Source organism: Candoia aspera, chromosome 1 (assembly GCF_035149785.1).
Source record: "Candoia aspera isolate rCanAsp1 chromosome 1, rCanAsp1.hap2, whole genome shotgun sequence".
Classification (NCBI taxonomy): domain Eukaryota; kingdom Metazoa; phylum Chordata; class Lepidosauria; order Squamata; family Boidae; genus Candoia; species Candoia aspera.
In genome coordinates, this window is record NC_086153.1 from 6,243,607 (window position 1) to 6,270,348 (window position 26,742).

At 47.1% G+C, this 26,742-nt stretch overlaps 1 protein-coding gene across 3 annotated transcripts in view; it reads left to right on the forward strand.

The window, feature by feature from the left end:
• The window catches only part of USP32 (ubiquitin specific peptidase 32), a 162,619-nt gene extending 148,661 nt beyond the window's left edge, over positions 1-13,958 (forward strand). For all 3 annotated transcript variants that reach the window (XM_063296595.1, XM_063296601.1, XM_063296607.1), the window contains exons 30-34: positions 39-230; positions 2,122-2,416; positions 4,974-5,407; positions 7,820-7,912; positions 9,507-13,958. In XM_063296595.1, the coding sequence (XP_063152665.1) occupies positions 39-230; positions 2,122-2,416; positions 4,974-5,407; positions 7,820-7,912; positions 9,507-9,680 (1,188 nt within the window). In that variant the 3' untranslated portion in view covers positions 9,681-13,958. The remainder of the gene's footprint in view (positions 1-38; positions 231-2,121; positions 2,417-4,973; positions 5,408-7,819; positions 7,913-9,506) is intronic.
• Positions 13,959-26,742: the final 12,784 nt, after the last annotated feature.

Sequence of the window (26,742 nt, forward strand, 5' to 3'; positions counted from 1 at the left end):
GAAGATCTCTCACCCTTTGGTTTCCTTTCTTTCTTTAGATAGCAGAGGAGCACCGAAGTGTGGAGCAAAGCCAGCGTGCCCAGGCCGAGCCCATCAACCTGGACAGCTGCTTGCGGGCCTTCACGAGCGAGGAGGAGCTGGGCGAAGACGAAATGTACTATTGTTCCAAGTGCAGGACTCACTGCTTGGCCACCAAGAAGCTGGACCTCTGGAGGCTCCCCCCGATCCTGGTATGCCGGCAGACCATCACTTTCTGCCTTCCGCCAGGCCAAGCACCGCTTCTTACAAGGGGTTAATGACATACCAGTTTTTCCCAGCCTGGCACCCTTCAAGTGGATGGGGATTACAGCTCCAGAATTCCCTCTGGCCATGCTGGTGGGGAATTCTGGGAGTTGCTTTTGCAACACGTTTGGGGGGGCACCTGGTTGAAGAAGGGCAGAATACTGTAGATTCTTTATTGTTTATTTAAAGAGTGTATATGACCATCCATCTCCGTCTAATGCTTCTGGATCAGCCTTTCTGTACCTTTTGACCCTGGAGGAACCCTTGAAATATTTCTCCGGCCTCGGGGAACCCCTGCGCATTCAGGCTGAAATATAGGCCATACGTTACAAAATTATTACATTCGTTCCATGGTAGGCCTGTATGGATGCACTAACAGTGTTCTGAAACTGAAAATAAAGAATGAAACTTACCTCTTTCATGTGAAGTTGCCCAGATTGGAAATAATTTTTTAAATAAATCGTGAACTCCCAGGGAACCCTTACTGACCTCTCATGGAGCCCCAGGGTGCCACGGGACCCTGGCTGAGAAACCCTGCTCTGGATGGTTAACAATAGGTAATGTATGACATGTCCTAACAGCCCGGAACCACGCTGAGACAAGGAATAGGTCTCTAGTGCTTTATTACTGCTACATTAGACAGAAAATCCTAACGAACTGAAGAAGCGTGGGGAAAACCCAGACAGATAAACCCCAAAAGTCAAGGCGGGTCTGATCTGTGTCTCTTTGAATGGCTGCTTAACTCCTCAGTACTACGCATGCATTTTCCCCCCTGGATAGGGGCCCCCTCCTGCTCACCATCAGTGCTCATGACATAACATAAGACAAGAGTGCAGTGCTACTGTAGCTTAACTCATCACAATACATACCAGGCTCGACTAATGTCTTGAGGGAAAAAACAGGTCTTCAAAGTCTTCCAGAGGCTAATAGGGTTGGTGGGCCACCTGAATCTCAGGGACAGACTCTTCCCCAGGGCAGGTGCCCCAGCCGAGATGCCACGTCTCCTGGGTCTCCAGTGGACCCCAGAGACATTCTCAGGAAAGCAGAAGGATGGATTGATGAAGCCTAGAGGTCGTTTGGAAGGGTGCCCACCCCTTCAGGAACAAAAAAGGCAAAAGCAAAACTGGGTTTAGGGAGCATCCTGGTGTTTGAGGGGACAGGAAGTGAGCAGCTCCACCAGCTTGCCTCCTGGGCTGTTTGCAAGAGCCTCTGTGGCCGTCGTGCATGTTCTGAAAATTGAAAACGTGTCCATAAACCGCAAAATGGTATAGGACCCCTGATCTAAGCCTGACGAGGATGAAGAAGAGTTTGTGTCAAATCGACCTTGTGCTGTCTGTCTCACTTCCTCCATTCCCTCTCTTTCTCTCTCTCCCCCTACACACACACACACACAGAATGAATGGATCCTGCTTAAAGTGCCACTTCAGCCCTGGTAGCCAATTCTGGGTCTCTGTCTCCGTTCTCTCATCTCTAAAAGTATCATGAGTACTGATGGCGAGCAGGAGGGAGCCCCTATCCAGGGGGGAAAACGCGTGCGTAGTACTGAGGAGTTGAGCGGCCATTCAAAGAGACACAGATCAGACCTGCCTTGACCTTTGGGGTTTATCTGTCTGGGTTTTTCCCACGCTTCTTCAGTTTGTTAGGATTCTGTTTTATGTAACAGTAATAAACACTAGAGACCTACTCCTCGTCTCAGCGTGATTCCTGACTGTTAGGACAAAAAGGCGGTGAAGGACCCACAGATTATATGGTGCTGAAAGGGCCTAGCAAACCCCTCTCTGGAAAGCATTTGGAAAAGGAAGCCCTCACCAGACTCGTCTCTCGCTTATCTCGCCCCAGATCATCCACTTAAAGCGTTTCCAGTTTGTCAATGGCCGCTGGATAAAATCCCAGAAAATCGTCAAGTTCCCCAGGGAGAGTTTTGACCCAAGTGCCTTCCTGATGCCGAGAGATCCAAGCTGCTGGCCCCAAAAGCTGCCGACGCCGCAGGGGGACGACCCCGCAGAGCCGCTGATTCTGCAGGAGGAGTGTCGGAGGATGGAGCAGCGGAGCATCACTGTGGCTGGGGAGGGCGACGTCTTCACCAGGAGCCCTTCCTCTCTCAATGCTTCTGGGATCTTAAATAATATTAAAGGTAGGGGGGCTGGGGCCTTGTCCTGGAGGGCTTGAAATGAGAGCGTCGTGATCCCCATTGGGAAGGGATCCATCCAGACTCTTTTGTTGTTGTTGTTGTTGTTATTGAAGTGTTACTAATTTTTTCAAAGCATAACTAAAATACAAAATATAGAATATAGAACAGATAGAATACAAGACTAAAAAGAAACAAGGAAGACTAAGACAGTGCAGAAATAAGTAGAGTCCTTGGTGCTCTCTGAGCCTTGTTGTTTTCTTGCAGAAGTTTCATTGCCAGACTAGGCAACATCTTCGGTGCAAACTTCGCACTGAACTTCGCACTGAAGATGTTGTCTAGTCGAGCAATGAAACATCTGCAGGAAAACAACAAGGCTCAGAGAGCACCAAGGACTCCACAGTTCAACCCTGAGCTACAAATGTTGGCTTTGATTAGTGCAGAAATAGATAGAAAAACATAAAAGACAAGTGACTTCCGACCTTCAACACAGATACAGAAGCATATAAAAGAGTTAACCTCCTACTATTAATTAAATGTTTAGTAACATCATTTCTCTAAAATCAAACCATTTAATCATCAAAACCCAAAATCAGAACTTTGGGGTTTTTTTTTTTCCAGATACAAGCAAAGAGTCCAAAAGCGGTTTCCAAGTGGAAACAAATCCAGTCATGGTATTTTCTCTTACTGATGCTGTCAGTTTAGTCAATTTAGCCAGAGTCTTGAAGGCGACCTGCAGCCGAACTGTAAAAGGAGGCTGAGGGTGTGTCTCTGCATGAGTCCTGGCCTTGGCGGTCTGGCCCACCCACTCCGAAGGGGTATCTTTTGGAGGAAACTAACATTCCTTTGTGAAAGTAGGTGCCTCAGAAAGGAGAGCAACTGAATCTCCAAGTGTCCTATTGAAGCAGCCCCAAGGAGAGCCTGCAAGGGAGGACCCCCTTCTCCCATGCCTTCCTCTGGGGCCCGGTGGGGAAAAGTAGTTGACCTAGCAAATCTTGGCTCTCAGGCTGGAGTCCCATCATTGCCACACCTTCACTCTGGAGCACTGAAACCTTGACCAGTGACCCAGGATTAAAGACACTCGATTGCCTTGAGGGTTTGGCGTAAGGATTGCATGAAGTTAAATATCCAGTATTTGGGATGTGGAAAAATACTCTGCTGCCCAAATAGAACGAGTCACGTTGTCCTGGGAGCTGATTCTTGGGGAGGGGAGTTTGGCAAAACCTCACGTATGGGTTTATTCTAAAGAGTTCATCCTACTTTTCTCCTGCTGCAGCTAATGAAAAAGATTCAAGATCTTGTATTCACTATCAAGATCATGTTTATAATGTTTATTGGTCCAGAAGGGTGGGAGCCAGTCAGAAAACCAACTAGATAAAACCAGGAAAAGCTTTTTCCTTGGGCAGATGGGTAGGTCTTTGCATATTCTGGCTGCATGTCTCTCTCACTCACTCACTTCCTTTCTATGCCATCCATTCCCAAAGGCTGTTTCTTGGCAGTTCCCGACTGCGCATGTTCACCCCTGGGATCTGCTTATCCACAGCCGCCACCTTCTAGGGCTGAAGTCCAAAAGGGGAGGATGCTCACGCTTAACTACCATAACAGTGGGCTTCTCCATGGCTTGTTTGACACTATATTTATCAGTCTTGTTTTTAAGATCCAGTGCAGTGAAGTCATTGCACAGGGTGAATCAAGTGCCAAAATCTAGTGCCCCTTCAATGAAGGAAGCTCCCTGCATGGGTTTGGATTAGGTGTTCTCCCTCAGCCCAGCCTACCTCTCAGGATTGTTGTCGCCAGGATAAAATGAGGGGTGACCCCCAGGTACACTGCCTTGCTCTCATGGAGGGCATACATCAAACAAGTTCCATCAATCCATCCATGTCAGCCCCACTAAGTACACCAGTGTTTCTTAACCATGGCAACTTGAAGATGTGTGGACTTCAACTCCCATAATTCCCCAGCCAGTATGGCTGGCTGGGAAATTCTGGGAGTTGAAGTTCACATATCGTGAAGTTGCCAAGGTTGAGAAACTCTGAAGTAGACTAAACCAGGAAATCAACTCCACAGGAAAGCTGACACTACTTTTATTGAGATTGGCTATAATAATAGAACCTTGCAGGTCTGATTATGCTGTTCCTCCTCCTCCTCCTCCTCCTCTCCTCCTCCTCAAATCTGAGTGAATTAAGGTGTCTGAGCTAAATGTTATCTGGATGTTCCAGACTTAAATGTTTCAACCCATTTTATCTATGCATCAGATCCTGCATATCTCCCTCAAGTCCATCTTCCTTACTCTCTACCTATCTATCAAATCCATCTGATAAATATCCCACCTTTCTCGTGGGAACTCAAGGGGATCCACATAAGCCTCCAGGTTTTTGTTTCTTCCTCCACCTCAACCCTGCGAGGTAGCTGGAGGTGAGAGAGAGCGAGTGGCCCAAAGGATTGATTTTGTTTTTCTGCAGAATAGCACAAATCTTGCCTAATAAGAAGCTGCTGTTGCTTGTTATCATGGGCAGGAGGACGGATTTACCTGCAAAGCACATGCCTGTCTCTTTCTTTCCAGCATCGCCGTCCTCCGCAAGGAAGTGCATTTCTGGCTCTTCGCCCAGCAAAAACCTTAGTCCGACCAATAGCCCGAGGACTTTGGGCAGAGGTAAGGGGCGCCTTCGGCTCCCCCAGCTCTGTAAAAACAAACTGTCAAACAGCAAAGAGAACCTGGACGTGAGTCGGGAGAACGGGACCCAGCCAGACCCAGTGGCCGCGCTCGAGCAAGGGGACTCCTCGGGCCGGGAGCAGAGTTTGGAGGACGGCTCAGGGGACCTGGTGGCTGCTCAGGACAATGGGGCACAGTTGACCAACGGATACCTTTGCAAGCAGAGCTCTTGGAGCAACAACAGCCTCAACGGTCCACTGGAAAGCCACCGGGAAGAGCAGCTGGTGGACGACCAAAGAGGAGAAATCTGTGTTAATCCCATTTACAACTTATACGCAATTTCGGTAGGTGTCTCGGCAGAAGCTGCCATCTGAGTGGAGGCTGGGTCAGTTTCTTTACAGCTCAGATTTTGGCTGAGCCATTGCATGAAAGGCCCGGGTGCGTTTATCAAAGGGGTGCATTTAAAGCAGCCCAAAGGGAGGAACACGGAGTAGGGTGGGCAGGGCGTCCACCGGTGTCTGTCCAGGCCCAGTTGGCACAATGATGTCTCCAAGCCGCTTGGGATACAGTGAACTGGTTTTCTGTCCAGTCCCGCAATTTGTCAGTCTGCCCTTCGCATAGGACGAATGGTGCAGAAAACATTGTGCGGTAGGTCTGTGTACTCTGTTGTTCTCCTTCTGAAGATGAAGCCTTGCCTTCATTTCCTTGACAAACTTCAGACCAGTTTTGGGCTGTTTTTCAAAACCTGGCTTAAAAAATCTAGAAGAGGGTCTGTCCCACCTCCCCACTTTTTCCCAAAGTCTTTTTGTCCTTCCCTGTACAAGTTCCCCTTCACAAGCCAGCCTTTCTTGTTTAGTGGGGGATGGGAGTTCTGTCTTTATCTTAATAGGAATTTTGCCCCCCCCCCTATTGTGGCAAGTGGGAGTGATAAAGAAAAAAAACAATAAGCGAGATTTGGTTCACACAACACGCTAAACTCTGATTTTGCCCGGTTCACTTAACAGTCTGTGCCTGAACAAATACATTGACTTTGATGGAGTATAATGGCCTGGTTCCCACAATACTGTGAACTACAGACTACTTTGTTTGTTTATATGATTTATAAGTCACCCAACTGCAACATCTCTGGGTGACTTACACTTGAAAACAGCCTTTCTCAGACTTTTGACCCTGGAGGAACCCTTGAAATATTTTCCAGGCCTTGGAGAACCCCTGCACATTCAGGCTCAAATATAGGCCAGAAGTTGCAAAATTACGATATTCGTTTCATGGGTAGGCCTGTCTAGATGCACTAACAGTGTTCCTAAACTAAAAATAAAGAATGAAACTTACCTCTTTAATGTGAAGTGGCCCGAATTTGAAATAATTTTTTAAATAAATGGTGATCTCCCAGGGAACCCCTAGTGGCCTCTCGCAGAACCCGAGGGCTCCACGGAACCCTGGTGGAGAAACCCACAATGAAGACAAAGATATAGATCATATGCATCCAGAAGACAAAACAAAACATCCTACAGGGGGTCAACAACCACCCTATCTTCAGGCCTGGGAGAATAACTAGGTTTTCAGTGACTTTCTAAATGTCATTCTTTAGTGTGTTGTGCAAATCCAGCCCGAGGGAAAGAAAATAGGTATTTGACCTGTCTTCTGCCAGTTTCCTTACCTGCAGCCATCAAGATTTTGTATACCGAGAAGTAACTGGGTGAAAGTATCCTTAGGCAAGCAGTGGAAGATAATCTTGAGCAGAGGTTATTGCTCAGAGAAGCTAAGCAACTATGTAGGATACATGAAGGGAACCTGCTGCCCTCCATGGGTTGTGGAGTGCAATTTCCAAGGCCGCTTGTCATTGGCCAGGCTGGCCGATACCTGACTGGAATTGTAATCCAAAACATCTTGGGGGCACCTGTGGGAAGCACCACCAGTCTGGTTATTCCCAGAGTTGGTAGAAGTAGCTTTTCCCATGGGAAGAGAACTGGAGCACAGTTTTGAGAGTAGTAAAGAGAGATAGAAAATGGTGCCCATAACCCTCAACACTCCCCCCAATCACAGATCTGCATTCATTCATTCATTCATTCATTCATTCATTCATTCATTTGATTTCTATAGCCGCCCATCTCAGCAAGTGACTCTGGGTGGCTTACAACAATAAAACTATAAAACGATTAAAACTGTTACAATTAAAACAGTTAAAATATAAAATAAATACAAAATAAATATGCATGGCTGCCAAGCGAGCAATGCATGGATGTTAATACAGCCAAGAGACGGGACCATCGACACGCTCGAGGCCCCAGGCCCGGGCACAAAGCCAGGTCTTCATGGCCTTATGAAAGGCCAACAGGGTCGGGGACATCCTAATTTCTGGAGGGAGGATGGTCCAGAGGGCAGGCGCTATGGAAGAGAGCATTATTCCCTTGATGGGAAGAAATCCACGCCATCACCATCTTGGATTTCCACCTCGCTCACAAAGTCTTCTCCAGTGTAACTCAGCTGCTGTAAGACCCTCCCCCTGAGCATTTTTGCCCATCAAGGCCAAACACCCCTTCACTGCCTGTGGGTGAGAGGGTTTGTTGAAGGCTAATGGGTCTTGATGAGCCTTTGATGTATAAAAGCGAGAAGACGCAACGTTCTGAAGTGGTATCGGCATCGTGCTGGGTTCATTCCACCTTCATATGGCAGAAAGGAAAGGATGGATGACTTGAATCCATGGAACCTGGGGCCTCTGGATAACCTTGGTGTCTTGGGTCTCTCTCTTCCAGTGCCATTCAGGAATTATGGGAGGAGGCCATTATGTCACCTATGCCAAAAACCCAAATGACAAATGGTACTGTTACAACGACAGCAGCTGTAAGGTAAACCACTTTGCTGGCTTAGGGGAAAACAGAAAGGTCCTGGCAAGAGCTTCCATTACATAGGAACTTCAGTGGCCTGAAATTAGCCACCGTGATTTTGGGACATTGGATGCTAGCATGATTTGCTTTGGCCCACCTGTGCAACAGCAGCCTGTTTCTGGGTGCCTTTCAGCAGTCTGTCTCAGGAGACTTCGAGGTGTTTGAGGTTCTCTTCCACTTGCATTTCTCCATTTTGAAAGTTGATGGTGGCCCCTTGTGGGCTTGAGACATTTTGGTCTAGATCAGTGTTTCTCAACCTTAGCAACCTTAAGATATGTGGACTTCAACTCCCAGAATTCTGGGAGTTGAAGTCCACACATCTTAAGTGGCCAAGGTTGAGAAGCACTGATCTAGACCAAAACACTGGTCTAGATTGTTCCATACTTACAGTAACAAGCAGCTGAATATTCGTTGCTCTTTCAGGATACCCCAGAATCCTTGTGTGGATACCCCTTACTTGGGTCTGGGTGTTCCTCCAGGGGATGCATCAATGTCTTTCTCAGCATCCTGCCATTCTCCAAGATTTCCAACAGGACTTGTTTCTAAATTGATCCTGGAAAGCCAGGATCATGTGGCTAAGTCTTGGCATTTCCTCTGGGATGGAAAGAGGGCTGGGTGCAGCAGGTGAAGTCCAAAGGGCAACTGGTCCACGTAGCTGTGGGATATGGTAGGAAGAGAGTTCTTCTGAGGTCAATGTTGGCAAGAAATTAGGAGTCTGGTAGCACCTTTTCCAACTATGATATTTCATTAAAAGGCAGAAGCTTGTAAGTGGGAACTTATGCCTTTCAATAACATTTGTGAGTGGGGAAATGTGCTACTAGACCCCTCCTGATTCTATGAGATATGGAATACATCAGGAACAGGAGTTCCTGATACCCTTAGATGATACCTTTGTGTGTGTGTGTGGTGGTGATGGTGGGGTTGTGCCTTCAAGTCAGTCTTGATTCCTGGTGGCTACGTGAAAAAGTCCATGCAGTTTTCTTGCCAATAGTTTTGAAAGTGGCTTGCTTCTGCCTTCTTTGCAGGGCTGAGAGAGAGAGCGATTGTCTAAAGTCACCCAGCTGGCTTTAAGTCTAAATTTCTTGGTTTCTAACACCAAACCGGCTCTGTTGGAGAGTATCTGCAGGCCCCCAGAATGGCTGGAATCTTGCCACGTTTCAAGATCTCTCATGAGCTCTTGCAAGAACATCCACAGATTGCAAGATTTTTTGGCTGAGATGGTTGGAATGTCATGACCTTGAATGATTGGATGAGGTTTGGAGAAATTCTCAGCCTTATTTTGGACTTGAAAAAGTCGCTAATTCCTGCAGTGTCCTTATAATAAGCTGGGATAACCGGCCTCCCCCCTGTCAACGACTTCCAGTAGTCTTAGAACAAGAGCTTCAATAGTTTTCAGCATTCTGTCAAGGGTGAATTTGTTTGTTGGTTTGTTTGTTATTCTAATTTCTATCACCACCCATCTCCCCCCAAAAAGGGGGATTCTTTATGTTTGGAGTAATATTGCATTATTTAAAGGATTGTTCGATATAATCAATATGTCCCCCTTCTCCTCCAGGAATTGCATCCCGACGAAATTGACACAGATTCTGCCTACATCCTCTTCTACGAGCAGCAAGGAGTGGACTATGCACAATTTTTGCCAAAGATTGAGGGCAAGAACATGGCGGACACCAGTAGCATGGATGAAGATTTTGAGTCCGACTACAAAAAGTACTGTGTCCTGCAGTGAGCAAAACGGGTTTCTAAAGGTCGGTCCGAGGACATTGCGCCGCTAGTTTGGCAAAAAAACAAAACAAAACAAAACAAAACAAAAAAGGAAATATGGTTTTAGCTGAGCAGAAGAGCTCGATGTAGTTTTGATTTTTTTAATTTTTTTTTTTTTATTTTCCTCCTGTGACCTGAAAGCACAACTCAAGAAAAACAAAAAGCAGGGGGAGAAAGAGAAACCCTAATTAAAACGAGCATTTATAAGATGGCATTACTTTTGTTCCCATCTCTTGCTCCATGCCCAGAGGGTGGGGTGGGAGAGCACCCATTGGTCAAATTGTTTTATTTTGCCTTTGGCCTTTAAGCTGGTTTGGCCTCAGCAAACTAGGACTTAGATATATTTAAAGTTTTAGATCAGTGTTTCTCAACCGTGACAACTTTAAGCCGTGTGGACTTCAACTCCCAGAATTCCCCAGCCAGCTATGCTGGCTGGGGAGTTCTGGGAGTTGAAGTCCACACGGCTTAAAGTTGCCACGGTTGAGAAACACTGTTTTAGATAATCCAGTTAAGAGCCAGAATAACAGGAGTCTGTTCTTTCCTTTTCCTGATTTGCTCTTAGGGACGTCTGGAGCGAGGTGAGGTTGGGGAGAGAAGTAACCTTTGGGACGCTCTCTTCAGATTTCAGATGATTAACCTGTAGTGTTGTCTGACAACATGAAATTTCTACCTCCTTTTTCTGAAGTTTCATTCCATTTCCTTGGTGAGAAGAGGCACACGCAGGCTGCAGGAACAGGCCGCAGAAAATCCCGCCCCCCTTTCCTCTCCCAAGCTTTCCATTTTTAACCCGCTGCTCACTTTCCTAGTTTGTGTGTGCATTAGCAGTCCCCTTCCGTCACCTTGAGAGTAGAATTTCTTTCTCTGAGCCTGTGCAGTTGTTCCAACCCTTTTGGCTGTTCAGAGCAGCTTCAGCAGCTTTGTGGTCCCTGAAACGCCCCAGAGATTTGGGAGCTGAGAACAGCTCCAGGCTGTTGCTGGGGGAAGTGAGCAGGATGACTATCATTCACCTCCCGTTTGAAGCACTGGATGGATTGGGATGCTCTACGAGCCAAGTGTTTCTCCATTTACTGGAAAGTACTTGGGGTAAGAAAACATGTTCACCATGTGGCTACGCTGTCCCCTAATCTTAAAACCTTCGTTCAAAAGAGGCTAGCTCCTGACTTTCTAGTGTACTGCAGGCATGATCTTGTAATCATTGTTGAGACTGGGATAGGCCGATGGGGGGGATCTATCCCCCACCCCACCCCACGCCAGTCTCTAAATCCCGAAGACGATGGAGCCTGGTTGAGTGTTTGAGCCAATGAGGAATGTGACCGTGATGGCTGATGGGAAATTTGTACTGAAAGGAGGACCATTGGCCAGGGTGTCCACGAGGGAAGGGGGTCACAAAGCTCAAGATGGTGTCCGTGGCTGTGTGATCCAAGCCCCACCCCTTTTTATTTTACTTGTGTCACACGCAGGCAAGAGATGGGGCTTCAGATGTGCAGTGGCAGCCGCCATCTTGACGTTTTGGACCCCAAGCAGTTGCCCCTCGCAATGGGGATGGAGTGCAGGATCATCTGGCCCTTCTTCAGTACTACTAACGCCATCTGTGGCAAACCTTTAGAAGGGGGAAAGCGCTCCCAACATTGTTCTCTCTTCCTCAGTCGGTGGGTGGCTGGTACTGATGGTTGGTTTTTATTTATTTGCACTTTAAAAGTAATAATAAAAGCATAGCAGAGTCCATTTCATCACTGTAAGTGCTTTAGGAACGGGTGTGCGCACGCCTGTGTGTGTCCTTTCCATTCATTTTATTTCAAAGAGCAAGGCAGCACAACTGAACGATGACCGTCGGCAACGGAGAGGTGTTCATTCTGCCACCCAGCTGGCTGCGCTTCTGGTCGGCCAGCTTTGTTCCTGGGAGGAATATTTATACTTCTAACTCGCTCTGGGCATGTTGATGTTCATTTCCGTTCCGGTAAATCTTGTAAACCGCCCAGAGTTGCCGCAGTGAGATGGGTGGCCATACAGAAATAATAATAATAATAATAATAATAATAATAATAATAATAATAATAATAATAAAATAAATAAAATTGGTGGCCATTTCTGGCTGCCTGGGTGGAAATGGATTAGGAGGACAGGACATCAAAGGAGTTAGAGCCGTCTTCCCATTTTTCAGGCAAGTTCTGTTGAGAACGTGATTGGAAATTCTTGCTGACTGCATTTCCTGGGCCGGGGCCCACTCCGCAGCTGACTTAAACTAGGTCCCCTTGCTCCTCAGCTGTTCCAAAGCAGACGATTAAATAAGGTTGATTAGAGGCTAGGACAGCTGATGATTGCTTCATCAGTGAGGCATCTGAACCAGCTGTTAGTGACAGAGGACAGTGACATTTTAAAACCGCAGCAAAGGTTGGTTTTGCCACTAACTGGGAGGCCTGTAGTATGAGCATGCTGCTAGAACAGTGTTTCTAACCTTGGTGAGTTTAAGATGGGTGGACTTCAACTCCCAGAATTCCCCAGCCAGCTCTGCTGGCTGGGGAATTCTGGGAGTTGAAGTCCACCCATCTTAAACTCACCAAGGTTGAGGAACACTGCTAAAATGTTGGGAAGAAGGGCCCAGTTGAACATGTGGCTTCTCTATACAAAATAAATCCTTAATATAGCAGGGAGAAGTCAATACGTAGCCTTCCTCCTAACAAGCTAGATTTCGCATCTATATGCAGGATTTTATTCTGTCTTATACAAGAGGAACACAAATTCATTTCTGCACCCCATTGCTCTTTGAACTGGTCCCATCCAGGCACAAGGTCGACCTCTCCCTTACTGAGAGCCGGTCAAAAAATCACAGGATTTCTTTTAGCTGATTTTCTTGTGGCAGGTCCCCCGTCCCGCCAAGCAAAATGGCTGGCCTTCTGCTGTCTTCTTCCCACAGCAGAGTTTACAGAAGACTTTTTTTTAAACTTCCTTTTCCCCTTGTACCATTTCCTGGCGGTTCCCGTGCATTATCGCTTCTTTCCTCTAACCTCACGTTAAGAGAAGGGTTAGTCTCTTCTGACAAAAGGGAGCTTGGTGGACACGGAGGGTAGAGAAGGATTACAGGATCTTGCGGATCTTTACCTTTAAACCTGTGCTTTGATAGGCTACTGGACATAGCGATTGTCAGCTCTTCAGCCTGTTGATCTCTTTCAAACACAAGCTAGTTGTGCCTGAGCACCCCTTGATCTTACTCACCCAAGTGATGTGGACCCATCGTGCAGAGAGGCCCATACACCCAGTGGTCTGAGAGTGTGCCACCTTGTCACTCCCATTGGAGTGTGTGTGTGTGTATGTGTGTGTGTGTATGTTGGAGGGTCATTTCAAATCCAGGCCTTCTGCTTACAAGCCTGTGTGCGTGGCAGAAAGTGGTGGCACACCCTAAGGTGGGTGGGATCTAGAGTCCTTTAGTTTTTCATACAGTAGAAGGCCACGTGGTGCCTTCTACCTGGCTCTGCACTCCAGCTCCCATAATCCCCGACTGTGCTGATGAGGCCTTCTGGAAGTTGTAGTCCAGAGTATCTAAGGAGGACCAGCTTTCCAGCCTCTCTTCTAATGGATGCCACAACTTAGTTGTATAACTAATATCACTACATTGCCATTTTGACAAAAAGCAGGCATCTTGTTGAACACGCGGTATGAATTCTGGGAACTGCAATGTAGCTTGCGGAAGAGCCAAATCCTGGGGGTGGGAGTGGGGGATGATTTTCACAATGCATTGCTCCCCAAGTCCTTTTTCCTGACATCTCTGAGCATGGAGAAAATCCCTACTTTAAAATGGGGGGGGGGATAATTACCTCGATCTCTCTTTGAAGATTCTTCCACCCACCTCTTCATAACTTTTCTTTTCAAATGGTTTTGTTTATGTTTAAACACATAGCATGATCGACTTGCATCATTTTTAATCTGCCATGCTTTGTTACATTGGTTGTAATTATTAATTTTCTTTAAGAAAAAAGGTTAAATTAATTCCTAAATTTAATAGGAAAAACAATTTAAGTTAACTGTTTAACTGTATTCACTCTGTAAATTATTGTATAAAACTTATTGACAATGCACTGAATTTAGAAAGACCATGTACATAAGTACTGTGTAAATAATTTAAGAAAAAGTATTAATGTATTGGGATATGAACTGTATTAAAAAAGAAGTCCAAGTAACTGTATATGGAGTGAACCTGTCTATCTGTAAGTATATTATTCAAACAAATTAAATACTGTGGCTGCAACTCACTGTGTTGACCGATTCATCACTGGAACATTTGAGGGGGCAGTTTCTCTAAAAATTAAATCACTGATCGGTTTTGATAGGGAAATGATACCACAAGGTGACATTGCTCCATGGTTATCCATTTTCCAAAAAACAAGTCTTGTCATAGAACCAATGCAGTGGACAGGAAGACCCATTAAAGCATTGACAAAAGGTGGCCATTGTAGTAAAATTATTTATTTAAGTTCAATTCAAATTTCTTTCTTAGAGCCATAACTACATACAGTCAGGAAAACCACCAAACAGGAATAAAATATGCTCACCATAAAATCAATGGTGCCAACCCAATCACTGCTAAAGACCTTTCTGGAGGATGCCCATGTTTTTGTGACCCTCTGGAGCAGTGTTTCTCAACCTCGGCAACTTTAAGTTGTGTGGACTTCAACTCCCAGAATTCCCCAGCCAGCATGGCTGGTCAGGGAATTCTGGGAGTTGAAGTCCGCACATCTTAAAGATGCTGAGGTTGAGAAACACTCCTCTGGAGAACTGCTGTTCCTCAAATTGAGGACTATCATGGAAAGTTGTGGCCTCTGGAGCCCCACCCATTTCACATGATGAGCTGAGGCTGCCTCCTTGGGGTCAGCTGGTCTGAAGGTACCTAGGATCCAAACCATGTAGAGCTTTAAAGGATAAAACCCTTTGAGTTGCCCCCAAAAGCCAAGGCTGTGTCTTTGACACCCAGGTTATTTGGCCGTAACAACTGTCATTGGGCACCAATTGCAGTTCAAAGGCCGCCCTATGTAAATAAAGTGCATCGATGTAATCTCTTCCGGTGATGATTGCCAGGGTGTGTGAATCATGGTTGCTATGACCACCTATGCCAGGTCGGGGTGCGATTGGCACACCAGTCAAAACTTGGCAAAGATTCCTCAGACCACAGCATCCATGAGCACATTCCGCAGCAGCTGAGCCCAATAAAATTCCCAAGGCACGGGGCTGATCCTTCAAGGAAGTGACACCCGTTCTGGACTTCAGACTGGAGCAGGAGAGAACCAAGTGATTTCTGGATGAACCATCTTCTAGGATTCCACCCTCCAGACATTTCCTCCTCCAAATACCAAGCTAAGATTTCCAGAGGCCAATTTGGATCTGCAGGGGCAGTTTCTCCTTTCTGTGAGGTTTCAATTCTATCTTTCGGGGTCTGAAATCACACTAACAAGGACTTTTCAGACATGCTAATGTTGGGCATTGATTACAGATAATTGAGGATGAGTCACAGCAGAACAAGCATCAGAAGTAGAGTATTTGTGCCTTTACATCCAATGTATGTGTTAAGAGTGCCCTTTCCTGGATTGGGAGGGCCTTCAGACGATCACTCCTGCCCTCATCATGTCATGGCTTGACTACTGCACTGCACTCTACATGGGGCTGCCCTTGAAGACCGCTCAGAAGCTTCAACTGGCCCAGAATGCAGCAGGGCAGGCAGTGATGGCTATGCCCTGGTTTGCCCATCTGCTACCTCTGCTCCATGAGCTTCACTGGTTGCCAGTGTGCTTCCTGGTGTGATTCAAGGTGCTGGTTATTACCTTAGAGCCCTGTACGATCCAGCACAGGGCCCTGTACAATCCAGCAAAATGGGCACACCCTGGGTCCCCTTAATTAACGATCCAGCACAGGGCCCTGTACGATCCAGCAAAATGGGCACACCCTGGGTCCCCTTAATTAAACAGTGTCAACTTTCAGGAGCCAGGAAGTGTGCCTTTTCTGTCACAGCACCTGCCCTCTGGGATGAGGTCGCCCGTAGGAGCCAGATGGCTTCCACCCTGCTGGCATTCTAGAAAGCCATAAAGATCTGGCTGTTCTCCCCGGCTCTGGGCTAGGGTAGAGAGATGGAGCCCTTGTGGGATGTTTTGGGTGTCTTGTTGGCAGGACCACCATCTTGTTCTTTATTCCTTTTTTTATTATTCACATAGCATTTTATGGCTTGTCATATTATGAGCTGCCCAGCACCTAAACTGAACAAATTTAATTTAAAAAATAATTACATTAAATATTAAATTAAGAATGTGGGATCAAATGTTTTTCATGGGACAGGCTAGCCAGTCACACCTTCTTACAATTTCATTCCCCTCCTCTTCCTCTTCCTCTTCCTCTTCCTCTTCCTCGTCCTCCCCTCCATTTTCAATGTTTTTCTCTGCTAGACACTCAGCAGATCTGTATGTAATATGGGGTGGGGAGCAAAAGATTTGGAGGCTCACTTGTGTAAGCCAGCCTGGGCCATACCACTGAGCCATAAAGAATGGAAGGTGAAGCAAAGTTAGGGGGTGTTTGTGGCAGGTTGCTGGAAAGAGTTTGGCCTGAGAGATCAGAAGAAACCACACCAGGCATTTCTATAAAAATAAATGTATTTACAGAAAGCACAAAAACATAAACAGTTTCATATCCAGATATCCTGGATAGGCACAAAAGCTTTACAAGCTCATACTTACAAGCTCATACACGCACACGCTCTCTGGGTAGAAATGAGCTGGGAGAAAGAGCTGCTGCTGCTGGGCTGAACAGAAAACTAAAAACTTTCTGGTGGCAAGCTTCCCCTTAGGTAATGAGCAGCTTTACCTTATTGGATCATTCTTTTCACACCCCAACCTGAGGATACTTAAATTTGACCTTCTGACTCTGCCAGAGTGATTTGTTACTATAGTAACTTAGTGGCTTGGTCCTTGCAAAACAACCAAATACCAACAGTGTTCCCCCAGCCCCATCACTCCAATCTTACCACGCGGTGTCCTTTGAGGACACAGAGAATATTCAATCCTTGCTGAGGTATTCAGAGACTCTTTTTTAAACCTTTGTTTCTTTAAAGATTTTTTTTCTGGACTTAGAACAAATGGGATAGAAAACACATTGATGGTTTTGAATATTGGTGCTAGAAAAAACTCCTGAGAATACCATGAATAGCCAAGAAATCATATGAATCATCAAACAAATTGATCCAAAGTTCTCACTCAAGGCACAAATAACCAAATTCAAATTATCATATTTTGGACACATTATGGGAAGACCCTGCTCCGTATTATCCTCCCATAATTCTGGAAAAGGTGGAAAGAAAGAGAAGAAGGGAACAACCAGCATCAAGAGGGATGGACTTGATCACAGCAGCGAGGGGTGGCACCGTTGGAAGATCTGATGCGCCAAGTGGGGGGCAGATAATCCCAGAGAAGGTCCATCTTCGTGGTTGCTAAGAGCTGACACATAACAATGAAAAGATGTGTTCATTTAAAATTGCAGGTTTAGATTTATCTTAAAAAGGAAGTTTGGAAACTCTAGCTTTAAATTTATTTATTTGTTCATGAATGGTACAGCCAGCGGGTGGCAGCATTTACTTCCAAAGTCTCTCCAAAGTTTGTTGTTAGGTTCATCCCATCTCAGGCTTTACTCACTCTGTTGCTTCTCTACTTCAGGAGTCTTTTCTTTACAAACAAAAAGGAAAGGGTGGCAGGTGATCCATCACCTCCTAACTTTTCTTGTTCACTCGTTAAGTCGTGTCCAACTCTTCATGACCCCATGGACCACAGCACGCCAGGACTTCCTGTCCTCCACTGTCTCCCAGAGTTTACTCAGATTCATGTTCACTGCATCGGTGATGCTGTCTAGCCATCTCACCCTCTGCCGTCCCCTTCTCCTGTTGCCTGCAGTCCTTCCCAGCATCAGGGCCTTTTCCAGTGAGTCCTTTCTTTGCGTTAGGTGGCCAGAGTATTTGAGCTTCAGCTTCAGTATCTGTCCTTCCAATGAACAGTCAGGGTTGATTTCCTGTAGGACAGACTGATTTGACCTCCTTGCAGTCCAAGGGACTCTCAAGAGTCTTCTCCAGCACCACAGTTCGAAAGCCTCAATGTAATGGTTGCCCAGCCCAAATACTCAGACTCACAAGAGGTGGCTAAATGAAATCTGATTTATTAGGGAACTTAGGACAAATACAGAGAAAGCTGAGAATGACAGAAAGCGCGCCAAATACAAACTTAAAACCCTCGTTGCAGCCGTAACCCCGCCTCCCTACCAGCAGAGCCGCCCGTCCCAGGTGCTGGCAACCGTCAGATCTCCTAGCCTGGGAAAGTAACCTTGAACACAGGAGATAACCCAAATACATTCCAAGTTCACAGCCAAGAGATAAACCACTCCCAACAGGAACCATCCTCCCGGCAAAGATGAAACACGCATCCAGCTAATGACATGCGAAACGTTACGATGTATCAAACACATTGAAACGGCGAACATGACATACCGCCTCCCCAAAAACAAACTTAAGGACCCGGTTTAGAAGGGTAGGCGGAATGGAAGCGGGCAACAAGGGTAGGAGAAGCCACGTCATAGGCAGCGACCCATTCCGGATGAGGGAAATGCTTCCAGCGAACTAAATACTATAGAGTATTGCGAAGGCGTCTAGAATCTAAAATTTCTTTAACTTCAAAGTGTTGTTGACCGTCAATCATGATAGGGGTTGGAGGTGGAGGCTGATCATGCCATCGGTCAGAACGAGTGACTGGTTTGAGCAAGCTGCAATGAAAAACAGGATGTAAGCATTTAAGGTTATGTGGCAAATCAAGCTTAAAAGTCACAGGGTTAATTTGAGCGGCAATGGGGAAAGGACCCACAAACTTAGGTGCCAATTTCTTTGAAGGTTGCGAGGACTTGATAAACTTAGTAGATAAATAGACCATGTCACCGACTTGAAAAGTAGGATGAGGTGCACGTTTCTGGTCAGCATAGTGTTTGTAATCCGATTGTGCGTCAGCTAATGCTTTTTGAATCACCAGCCAGGACTCTGCTAGTTGTGTCGACCAATCCCCCGGCGAGGTCAGTCCGACAGAGGGTTGCGGTAGATCCGGGATGGGCACAAAGTCCCTGCCATGGGCAATACGAAATGGGGTCTGACCGGTGCTTTGATTAACTGCATTGTTGTAGGCAACCTCAGCAAAAGGGAGGAGGTCAACCCAGTCGTCCTGCTGATAATTTACAAAAGCCCAGAGGTATTGCTCCAGCATGGAGTTTAGCGCCTCTGTGGCCCCGTCCGTCTGTGGATGCCACGCCGTGGACAGGGCTTGTTTAGTTCCTAAAAGTTTGAGGAACGCCCACCAGAACTGCGAGGTGAACTGTGTGCCCCTGTCCGAAATCAAGCGAGAAGGACATCCGTGTAGCCGGTACACGTGTACTAGGAAAAGACGGGCCAACTGGCGTGCGGAAGGAACTGACACGCATGGAATGAAATGGGCTTGTTTAGAGAAATAGTCTTTGACAACCCAAATCACTGTTTTGCGCTGGCTGGGTGGTAACTCTACAATAAAGTCCATGGAAATCTCATCCCAAGGGCAAGCTGGGCTAGCCACAGGTTGCAGGAGTCCCTGAGGTTTACCTCCTTTGCGCTTTGACATAGCGCAGACAGGACAGGAGGCGACATACTCCTTTACATCTTTGCGCAAGGTGGGCCACCAGAACTGGCGCTGGACGAGGTGCAAAGTTTTTACAAAACCAAAGTGTCCCGCCACCTTGTCATCATGTGAACGGAGCAAGACGTCTTTTCGCAAATTCTCAGGGACATAGAGACGGTTAGATTTCCAAGCAAAACCCCGGTCAAATGTAACATTGTCTTTGTTGGCGAGCAACCAAGTATCAGTTTTTAACTCCTTTAGAAACTTTTGTTGCAACTGGGAAGGAATTGACAAAGCACTCGGCGGTCCGGGGTCCCCAGCGGCTGGCTGCTGTGCCCGTGTTTGGCTGCGCATCACAGCCTGCATCCCCAGTTGTGGCGTTGTCCACAGAGTGCTGACCACTTCGGGCGCTGCGCAAGAGTCCTGAGGTTGCCGTGACAACGCGTCTGCCAGGAAATTCTTTTTCCCCAGAATAAACTTCAATTGAAAATTAAATCAATTGAAGAACTGAGCCCAACGGACTTGTTTCGGGCTCAATTTGCAGGGGGTGCTGAGGGCTTCTAAGTTCTTATGGTCTGTCCACACCTCAAAAGGGTGATTCGCCCCCTCTAATAAGTGCCGCCAAGATTCTAAAGCAGCTTTCACTGCGAATGCCTCCTTCTCCCACACATGCCAATGCCTCTCCGTCTCAGAGAACTTGCGGGACAGGTAGGCACATGGTTTTAGGCACCCTGCCCCATCAGCCTGCATCAATAATGCACCAATGGAATAATCAGAAGCATCAGCCTGAACCACAAAAGGTTTGGAGGGGTCAGGGTGTTGTAAAATTGGCTCTTTGGTAAAAGATGCCTTCAGCTGCTCGAACGCCGCCTGACAGGCCGGTGTCCACCGCAGCAGCGCCCCTGGATTCTTTACTCTTCGAGTATCTCCCAGTGCCTTTGTGCGAAGTAATTCCGTTAGTGGCAAGGCAATTTCAGCGAACCCCCTGATGAACAATCTGTAGTAATTGCTGAACCCCAGGAAACTTTGAAGTTGCCTGCGGGTGCGGGGTCTTTCCCAATCCACCACAGCCTGGACCTTGGCAGGATCCATTTCAATGCCCTTATCTGAAATTCTATACCCCAAATAATCAATTTGGGTTTGGTGGAAGGCACATTTGGACAGTTTGGCATACAATTCAGCTTTTCTGAGCTTGCAAAGCTCCTGTTTAACCAAGGATACATGTTCCTCCATAGTTTCAGTATAAATCAATACATCATCCAAATACACCAATACCCCTTTAAACAGATGTTCATGGAGTACCTCATGGATCAATTGCATAAACACCCCAGGGGCCCCAGCCAGACCAAAAGGCAAAACCTTATACTGAAATGCACCCAAGGGGCAATTGAATGCCGTTTTCCACTCATCGCCCTCCTTGATCCTTACCCGGTAATAAGCTTCTCTCAAATCTAGTTTGGAGAAGATTTTCCCTTTGGCCAGATGAGACAACATGTCTTTGATCAAAGGCAAAGGATATTTATTGGAAATTGAGACTGCATTTAGCCCCCGGAAATCGGTACAGAGTCTTAATGTCCCATCCTTCTTTGGGCGGAAGAGGACCGGTGCCCCCACCGGCGAGTTGGCTGGCTCGATAAACCCATGAGCCAAGTTTTTGTCCACAAATTCCCGAAGCAAAGTTAATTCCTTTTGTGTCATGGAGTAGATTTTCGGCTTAGGTAATTGGGTGTTAGGCACCAGTTCAATGGCACAGTCCGTTTTCCGATGAGGGGGCAGCTGATCTGCTTCTTTCTCTCCAAACACATCCGCAAACATCTGGTAGTCCACCGGCAGGCCCTCCAGAGGAGGGGCCGGGCAATGCGGAGTTGCAGCTGCCGCTACCCCCACCACCTCCTCTGGGGATTCCCTCCCCTCCGGTGCTTGATAAAATCCGTCCTTAAAGGTGACAGTCCGATAAACCCAGTTTATTTGGGGATTTTGCTGGACCAATCAGGGCACTCCCAAAACCACCAGGGGACCCGCCACCAGAGCCACCACAAATGACAACCCTTCCCGATGGCTGCCCAGTTGTAAAGCCACTAGCCCAGTGAAATGGGTGACCGGTTTGCCACCTGCCATGGACCCATCCAATTGCGTAAATGCAATGGGTCGTTGCAAGGGGAATGTAGGTAGCTCCAGGGCCGCTACCACATCGGGGTGCATCAAACACTGGGAACACCCCGAATCAATCATGGCCCACACTTCTATGGTCTTAGATCGGGAGCCCAACTTTAACTTCACCGTGAGAATGCGATAACTGCCACTCACCGATGTAGGCTTGCGCCCTTCTTCCACCACCTGCCCTGCGGCGCCCTTTAAAGCAGGTGGCTGCCATTTCCCACTGGCTGCAATAATTCCGGTTCCCCTTCGTCTTCGTAGAACGGCACGCTGTCTCCCTCACTTTAGGCCACCGCTGCTTTCATTTTCCTCGGCAGGGAAGGGGACTTCGCCGTTGACTTCCCTGGTCGTTCCTCACCCTTTGCCTTCGTGCACGATTTCTCTTGCCGGCCGCCGCTCGATGTCCCTCTTTGCCACATCGCAGACACTGCCCCTTCGCATACCGCTTCTCTCTCTCCTCTTCCCAGGATCTTTGCCCGGGTCTTCCCCCGGTACTCAGCGGGTGACTAGGTTTCACCTCTCGCCCCGACTTCGCTGTTCTCCGCTGGGCAAATACCTCGTGTGCGTGTTCAGCCCTCCCAGCGAGCTGGATCCACTCGTACAAAGTGTACGGGTCGTCCCGTCCTAAGGACCAGTGCGGCACTTCTGTATTCAGGCCATCCTTGAACAGCTCGATGATGGTGGCTTGGGACCAGTCATCCACCTTTCCTGCCAGCGCCTTAAACTCCAGCGCATAATCGGCTACTGATCTCGACCCTTTCTTGAGTTCTTTCAAGGCACGCTTCGCCCTCTCTTTCGCCAAGGGATCCTCAAAGTGCTGCCTGAGAGCCCAGAGGAATTTGTTGAATTTTTCCAGTTCAGGCGCTTCCGACTGGCACATCTGTACATACCAGTCTGCCGCCCTCCCTTTCAGCTTGGTAGCAATGGTGATGATCTTCGCTTTTTCCGAACGAAAAAGCGACCCCCACTCCTCCATGTATGCCTTGGCATTTGTTAGGAAAAATGAGAGTTTTGTCGGGTCCCCATTGAATTTGACGGGGAAGTCCCTCAACCCGCCTGCCGACGGGCTGCGCCCTCCCACTGAGGGTTCGGTGGGTCCGATTTCTCTTGCCGGCCGCCGCTCGGGAGTTGGTGGCGACCTTACGAGCGGCGACGCTAATTCCACTCGGACAGCCTGGTCCCCTTCCCTCGGACGTGCCGCCCTTCTCCGCTCCGGGGACTGCCCATGGGACGAAGGGGTCGAATGCTGTTGGCTTGACCCCTCCTGTGTTTCCTTCAACGAACTCAGGTCCAGACTCATCTGTTTCAGGATCATTTCCAATGAGTCCATTTTTGACTCCAGCACTCGGATGCGGTCCGGAGTGGGAGAATCCCCCTTTGGCGGCACCTGGATCACTGTAGGGGACAGCGGGTACCTCTGCCTCCAGGATGGGCCCCCCACCACCGAGACATCCCCCCGGGTTTCATCCCAGGTGACCAGCTCGCCCGGGGTGGTTACGGTGGTTTCCGGTGCGGTTTTCATGCCTCCTGCTTCGCCCTCCGATCCCGAACTCGCCTCTTCGCGAATCGCTGAGAGCTCCCCCAGTTGGGGAGGTCTGTCGGGGCGCATCACGGTCGAGTCCGGCTCCCCTTCACTCGACTCCTCACTTTCCAGTAGCAGGATGTCAGGTTCGGTCATCGCTAGCACTCTCCCTCACAGGGTCGGACAAACTTGCCTTCTCCTGGAAAGGGGCCAGCGGAATTTTGAGTTTTAAGATTCTCAGCTTTATGTAATGGTTGCCCAGCCCAAATACTCAGACTCACAAGAGGTGGCTAAATGAAATCTGATTTATTAGGGAACTTAGGACAAATACAGAGAAAGCTGAGAATGACAGAAAGCGCGCCAAATACAAACTTAAAACCCTCGTTGCAACCGTAACCCCGCCTCCCTACCAGCAGAGCCGCCCGTCCCAGGTGCTGGCAACCATCAGATCTCCTAGCCTGGGAAAGTAACCTTGAACACAGGAGATAACCCAAATACATTCCAAGTTCACAGCCAAGAGATAAACCACTCCCAACAGGAACCATCCTCCCGGCAAAGATGAAACACGCATCCAGCTAATGACATGCGAAATGTTACGATGTATCAAACACATTGAAACGGCGAACATGACACTCAATTCTTCAGCGCCCAGCCTTCCTTACGGTCCAACTCTCACAGCCATATATTACTACTGGCCTGTAATTATACTAGCCAGGGAAGCCCAATCAGGCACCTCTTTCCCCAGGAGAAAGACAGTTGTAATTGATTTATGGCATCGATGACATTTGGTAATGTAATTGACAAAATGGGAGGAGTAGGAATTTAGAGGGAACATGACCATTGAATGCAGGTATTTAGTTTTATGGAAAACTTTAGTTGGATGTTGTCAGTGAGTTTACCCTGGACTTGAAACCCTAGATTCTAATGCACTCTGAGTGATGAGAAGGCAGATCCATGGCTGGAGAACTTAATGGGAAGAGGAATCCAAGAGAATTCCTTTAAGAAATTATTTAAAATGGACAATTTTCAAAGCTGGAAAACAAAATGAGATAGCCGACGAAGCCAGAATGGCTGCAGAAGCAACTTGGTGAAAATGTGAGCATCAAGAAAATGTGTGTGTGTGTGTGTGTGTAAAAAGGGCCAGATCACCAAGAAAGAGACAGACAAGTCAGCTGGAAACATAGTGATGGCTTAGCATGAGCTGACATTGGCAAAGGCTGCGAAGAGCAACAAGCAAGGGTTTCTTCAGATCAAAATAAAAGCAAGGGAGGAATCAATATGCGGATGTTCAGTGGACAGCAAAGATGCTAACAGGGCAGAGAGGAAAGGGAACAGCTCAATTCCTGTTTTAGCTTAGTCTCTGAAACGAGGCACATCTTCCACACAACAATTGTGTAGAGCTAGCTGAAGAAACAGGACTCCAGCTTGAGCTTGCTAGAAACACAGCCAGGGGATACCTTCTGATCTCAAATGAGTTCCCATCTCCAGAGCCAGATGGGAGATCTTGTAGGAAGCATCTGTACAAACAATTGCACAGATTGCATCTGAATGTTAGAAAGAACTTCCTTAGAGTAAGAGGCAAGGAAATATTTTTTATACAATGCGTAATTAAACTTTGGAATTCGCTACTATGAGATGTGATGCCGACTACTAACTCGGCCAGCTTCAAAAAAGGATTGGATCAATTCATGGAAGTTGTGGGGATCAATGACTGTTGATGGCCATGGGACTGCCCCAGTATGCCATCTGCTGGAATACTAGCGGGCTTCCTTGTGCAATTGGTTGGCCATGGTGAAAACAGATGGCTGGCTTAATGGGCCAGGAGTGTGATCCAGCAGGACATGGCTTATGTTTTTATGCTCTAAGACCAGCTTGACAGTGGGACCAGCGACCCAGAGAAATGGTGGACTCCTCATCACTGAATATGTTCAAGCAGAGGGTAGACAAGCATCTCTTGGGGATGCATTAATCTGGATTCCTCAGCTGAGCAGGGGGCTAGATCAAGGGCCTCAAGGATCCCTTTCAACTTTAGGGTTTGGTAAATTTCAGCAAGGAAGTTAGAAAAAGGAAGACACTCGCTTGCAATCTGGAAATAGAAAAGGATTGACTCCTATTAAGCAGAGTGAAGCAGCCCCTTGGGATGATCCAAGGGACAATAACTTGGGCCAAACTTCTCCAGCAGTTGCTGGCCTGACTCGCTGTGTGAAACCGCTGCCCCATGGAGCTTCACAGCAGACTCTGTAGAGTACTTTGCTATCCTAGCTAAGCATCCTCAGTGATGCTGATGATGTTCATGGGAAATAGGTGCCCACCAAAGATTGGGTACCCATCTTCCCTCTCTAAGGGGCAGGTTTTTGCAGTCCATCCCTCTTTATAGGAGATGGTGAGAGGGCTAGATTATAAGAACGTAAGAACATAATCTGTGTGCTGCTGGATCAGACCCCTGGCCCATCTAGTCTAGCAGCCTGTTCAGAGCAGCCAACCAACTGCACCAGGAAGCCCACTAGTCTCCCAGCAGATGGCCTTCAGAGGCAGTCCCATGGCCATCAAGACTAACAGCCGTTGATTCCCATGACTTCCATGAATCGGCCCAACCCTTTTTTAAAGCCAACCAGCTGGTAGCCAACACCACATCTCAGGGTTGCGAACTCCAAAGGTGTTTAAGGAAACGTTCAGCTGGTGAAGATTTAAATATGATATCACAAAGGCTAAAGTTCTTGTTCCCAATCCATCACCAAGTTTTAATCTCCACTCAAGGTCACAGTGACTTCTGCTTTCTCTTGTCATAAAAGAATTATGCTGTGAGTATCTTTCAATATTTATGATGATGGATAGAAGAATTGGAGAAGAATCTCCCCAGTTTTCTTCCTGCCTTAGCTGGAAATAATGGAATTATAACTCAAAGTTTGCCCCCTGCCCCATAAAGTTGGTGTATCTCAGAGAGGTTGACTTAACACATTTTGTTCTAACCCACATTCCTCAGACTAATATGGGCCAGGTAGAACTCAATCATCTTTTTCAACTTGGCATTCACAAAATGTATTGGGGCTGCAGGATCCAAATTTGAAACTACAGAGTCGAAGCCTATGAAAACTGCCTGAAAATGGGGGTCCAGCACATCCTGCAGGTACTTTTTGCACAGAAGGGTGATTTACAAGATCATGCTCACCTTTTATGATAGATTCCCTCACCAAATTCTTTTATTCACGGTTCCAATAAAATCAAAACAAAACAGCTCACTGGCAAATGACAGAAACACCAGTCTCCACTAATACCTTTACACCCAAGAGTGACTCTGGGTCCTTTAGGGGCCCCACCGGCATTCTTCAAAAATAAAAATGATGGGAGGGTTAGAGTTAGGCAGCCCAGGGAAATAAAAATGAAAGGAAAACTGAGATGGTGGACAGCTACTGTATAAAACTTTTGGACTAAATGTGACATCCGTTTGCAATTCCATCAACAAGCAAAACAAAAATAAAGTTAGTTTGCATTGTGTGTGGAAAAAAACCATACAAGTTCTCTATTGTTATAAGAAGCTCTTTGTTCTGGTAAAAAGTCAAGCAGGAGTTGTTTAAAACAAACTTTTTTTTTAAACTTGATCTAGCCAGGTTCTCCTCTTCTTCCTTTTGTCCCTCCTGATTTTTATCTTCTCTCTCTCCTTTTTTCTTATGCATTTCCTTTTTTTTTAAAATAATCAT